At 35.0% G+C, this 4,353-nt stretch overlaps 1 protein-coding gene across 1 annotated transcript; it reads left to right on the forward strand.

Annotated features, from left to right (window-relative positions):
- The first annotated feature begins 991 nt into the window (after positions 1-991).
- Positions 992-4,353, forward strand: LOC120072046 (putative vesicle-associated membrane protein 726). Its single transcript, XM_039024471.1, has 6 exons — positions 992-1,151; positions 1,297-1,499; positions 2,405-2,546; positions 2,841-2,961; positions 3,459-3,521; positions 3,849-4,353. The coding sequence occupies exons 2-6, from the start codon at positions 1,310-1,312 to the stop codon at positions 3,990-3,992; spliced, it is 660 nt and encodes a 219-aa protein (XP_038880399.1). The 5' UTR covers positions 992-1,151; positions 1,297-1,309; the 3' UTR covers positions 3,993-4,353.

A 4,353-nucleotide genomic window follows, 5' to 3' on the forward strand; every position in this document is an offset into this window, starting at 1 on the left:
TAAAACATTTTCAAAGTGCATTTTCACTTTTTTTTTTTTATTATTATCAAAATAGTTTAAATAAAAAGGATTTAGAAAAAACATTTTATTATTTAAGTTTTGATGTATATTTCTTGTTTTTGGTTTTTGAAAATTAAATATATTTTCTCTCAATTTCTTACGATGATTTATACATTTCTTAAGTACAGTGGTTGAATTATTAGTCAAATTCAAAAAACGCAAACTTTTTATAGCTTTTGAAAATTGACTTGGTTTTTTAAACAATTGATAAAAAAATTAAATAACAAATGAAAAAATTTAGAAGTGAAAGTAGTGTCTATAAGCACAATTTGTAAAAACAAAAAGTCAAATGGTTATCAAAGCGACAAAACGAGGCACTTGTCATTCCAAACATGCCCTAGATGATGTGCGTAATACAATAGTTTCCACATGGTGGATTATTTTCGGTGCCTCCTGGTTTTGCTCCGAATCAACAATTTTCCACATAAATCATTTTGTTTTCTATTTTTATTTTAATCTCTCAATCATTTTATGCTCATCCATGCTTTAGTAGTGGAGGTTTTTCCCAACAAGTGGGAGAATGGTGAAATTGATTACAAACACGATTAATTTACCCTCACAATGATTAGGTTGTTTTAGCACAACAACTATAGGATTAAACTTCCGACTTCTAAACATAGAGCGGATGTCAATACCACTATGTCAAGTTCACTTGAGCCACAATAATTAAACTTAAAAATATCAAAACAAGTCTAGCTTAACTAATACAAAACTCATATTATTACCCTTCAGATAAGAGATTTGATTATCGTACCCACGTTAATTTTTAAAAAAATATTTAAAATAAAAACAATAGAAACGGGAAAAAGAATTAGGCATCAGCATCACTATAGAGAATCAAAATTCAAAAAGAACCGCGGGAGCGTTTAATTTCGGATTTATTATTAATATTAAAAATTTCAAAATATTTTTGTTCGTACGGTCCGAAGTCTCAACCGACGTTCGTAATGCTCCCTTACAGTTCCTAACTATATTTAAAGGTAAAGGTGGAAAAACCTCCTCTTTCTCCTCCAATACTTCGAACCCCAATTTTTCCGTCTCGCACTATATACGCGCGCACTCAAACAAAATTTTGGAAACACCAATTCTTGGTAAGGATTTTTCTGCCTCCTTCTCCGATCTGGTTTGATCTTCTCCATTGTTCTGAAGCTCCATCTCTCTGTTTGTTTACCTTCTTGTTTCATTGGCATTGTATCAATCTTCTTATACATCGATCCGCGATTGTTGTTGAGGTAGGGTTTTTTCGGAAATGGGGCAACAGACGTTGATCTACAGCTTTGTGGCTCGAGGAACGGTGATCCTCGCCGAGTATACGGAGTTCACCGGTAATTTCACTAGCATCGCCACTCAATGCCTCCAGAAGCTTCCCGCTTCGAACAACAAGTTTACGTACAATTGCGATGGCCACACCTTCAATTATCTCGTCGAGAACGGATTCAGTATGTTATATTTTTCTGAATTTATGTAATAGTTTGTTTTGATCCAGATCTTGTTATGATTTATTCGTTATTTTGTTTGAGTTTTCCTCTGGGAGATTTGTTTTTGGATTTTCAATGTCTTGTGGTCATTGCTACAGATCTGTCGATTTTATCATCTGAAGGTTTGGAAATTAGTGCGTTAGTTTGCTGTAGTTCATGATATTTCTTGAGTTACATAAGATTTCGACATTTTGCTTCTCTTGGATCGGTCGATTTGTTGTTTTTATTTAATTTTAGTTCAACGAGTTGCTTATAAACATTAATAGGCGGCAATAAACCTATGAAACAATCCGACATTTAGAAAAAAAAAATGAACTCATGTTTTTGGTTACCTTGAGAGACAAAGGAGCAGGAGATCGCGTACTTGCTATGGAGGCAGTAAATTTTGTTCAACCGGAGGTAAAATGCACTGTTAGAATCTAGGCTGATCTAACCTGAACATCAATACTGAATTAGAAACGGAGGTATCCAGCTACCAATGTGAAGAGCTTGTCGTTGCTTTATTTGCCAAATTCTTTGAATTCCTTCCATTTCCCTTTAGTGATTTGGTTTGGGTATTATTGCAATTGCTTGCATTAAGAATTTGGTCATATGATTCAGGGTGGTAGCCTGGTAGGTATTTGTTGGTGGATTGCATAATCTCCTTATAATTTTCCGTAATTAAGAGACTATTTTCTGCTATTTATGATACATCTATTATCAATTTCAACCACTCTCACGATTTAATTTACATCCAGCTTTCTGTCTTGTTTTCTTTGCACATCTATTTGAATTTGTGTTTCTTAATTGCGTACTTGACATGTCATATTGTTATAGTTTGTGTGAGAATATGATTTAACAAGCCCACTTTATACGTGAATCTGCAGCTTATTGTGTAGTTGCTATTGAAGCTGCTGGTAGACAAATTCCTATTGCCTTTCTTGAGCGAGTCAAGGAAGATTTCAACAAGAGATATGGTGGTGGGAAAGCTGCAACTGCTGTTGCCCACAGTCTGAACAAAGTGTTTGGGTACTATTTCTGATGTCCCGTTATTAAATATATATTTAGAAATATATTTTTTTTAAACAAAGGAAATAGTTAGTGAAGACTGAAGAAGATAAGAAACCAATACAACAACTATGAGATGGAACTCCTTCAAAAGAAATTAGGCATTATATATGTGTGTGGTATGCGTGTGTCATCTAGAGTCTGTATTCTTAGTACCAGGACTTAAAGTTGCATTTTCCCCTGGCTTTTAAAAGCATTGATTACTGATGTATTCTGATACATTTTTTGGACTCATTGACAAACTAAATTCAATAGATCGAAATTAAAGGAGCATATGCAATATTGTGTGGATCATCCTGAGGAGATCAGCAAGCTTGCTAAAGTTAAGGCACAAGTTTCTGAAGTCAAGGGTGTTATGATGGAAAACATTGAGAAGGTAAAGACCAAATAATAATTTGTTGAGTTTGTTAGTGTGAAGGATTCTTAATATATGTATGATACTCTTAAAACTGTAAAGCTCAAGCTCAAAATAGTTCCAGTCCAGCAGATTTATTTTTCCTGGCAAGTCTTTACCACCACATCATGTCAAAACTTTCCTCATAATTTATATTTTGTTACTCTACGTAGGCTGCTCTCTGGTTTAACCATTTTTACCTTCTCTTTTTTGGTGGGGGGTGGGGGTAAGTAATGAACTGGTAGCCTGAAAGAAAGTTGGAAATTTTCTTTTCATTTCCCCTTATTATACACCCCTATATGTATGGGCGTTTGAATTATTAAATGCTTGATTTGGCGGTATGTTGTCCCTGCTTGCTTGCATCCGGGTAATTAGGATACCATGATATCTACTGAGGATTTTTGTGGAACTAAACTCTATAAAGGACCTTTTGGATGGTATTTAATCATGAAACAACTATTTCTCTATCTGTTTGGCAGGTTCTCGATCGTGGTGAGAAAATTGAGTTGTTAGTGGATAAAACTGAGAATCTCCGCTCACAGGTTGGTTAAATAAAATTTCCTTACATTTTGATGTTAATGAAGTAAAATTTGGCAGTGGCATTGCCCATAAACCCTACTCCCATGTATGGAGCAACCTCAGAGTTTAGGCTTCCATTGCATTTATCTATTTGTCTTTCAAATACATTATCTTGAAAATCAATAAATAAAAGCAACTGATTTAAAGCCAGAATTGTTAAATAGCCTGAAGATCTATTGCCCCTTTGTTTTAAGGGGGTGGTGCCCTTACGGCCATACCCGTAAGCAATTGGATTTGTTTCAACATATTTAGATTGTATGATGTTTTATGCATATTTCTTTCTATTTCAGGCTCAGGATTTCAGGACACAGGGCACTAAAATGAGGAGGAAGATGTGGTTTCAGAACATGAAGATAAAATTGATCGTTTTTGGTATCATCGTTGCCTTGATTCTCATCATTATTTTGTCCATCTGTCACGGCTTTCAGTGCTAAGTTCCATCTCGATTTCCCTCGACACTGTAAACTCTGCCTTTGCTGCATTGGATGATCTTGGTAGATAGATTCACATACCCAACTTGCAGATCTTTGATTTTGGCGTCTTCCATTCGTTCTAGGCTGTACTCAATTCCCATCCCCCTTCTGCTAGGATAGCCTTCTAAGATGGGGGAGGGAGGGTCTGTATTTTGGTTTGATGTATAGATATATATATGCAAATGCCTTCAATCTTCAGGTAGACCTCTAGCGATCCATGTTGTGGATCCTCTGAGATGTATTAGAGATACAAACTTGGAATTTCCTTTTAATGTTCTTTCTTTGGTAAGTTTTTATATAACTGGTTTTTCTGGTTTTTTCA

The sequence above is a fragment of the Benincasa hispida genome, chromosome 1 (genome assembly GCF_009727055.1).
Source record: "Benincasa hispida cultivar B227 chromosome 1, ASM972705v1, whole genome shotgun sequence".
Taxonomy (NCBI): Eukaryota; Viridiplantae; Streptophyta; class Magnoliopsida; order Cucurbitales; family Cucurbitaceae; genus Benincasa; species Benincasa hispida.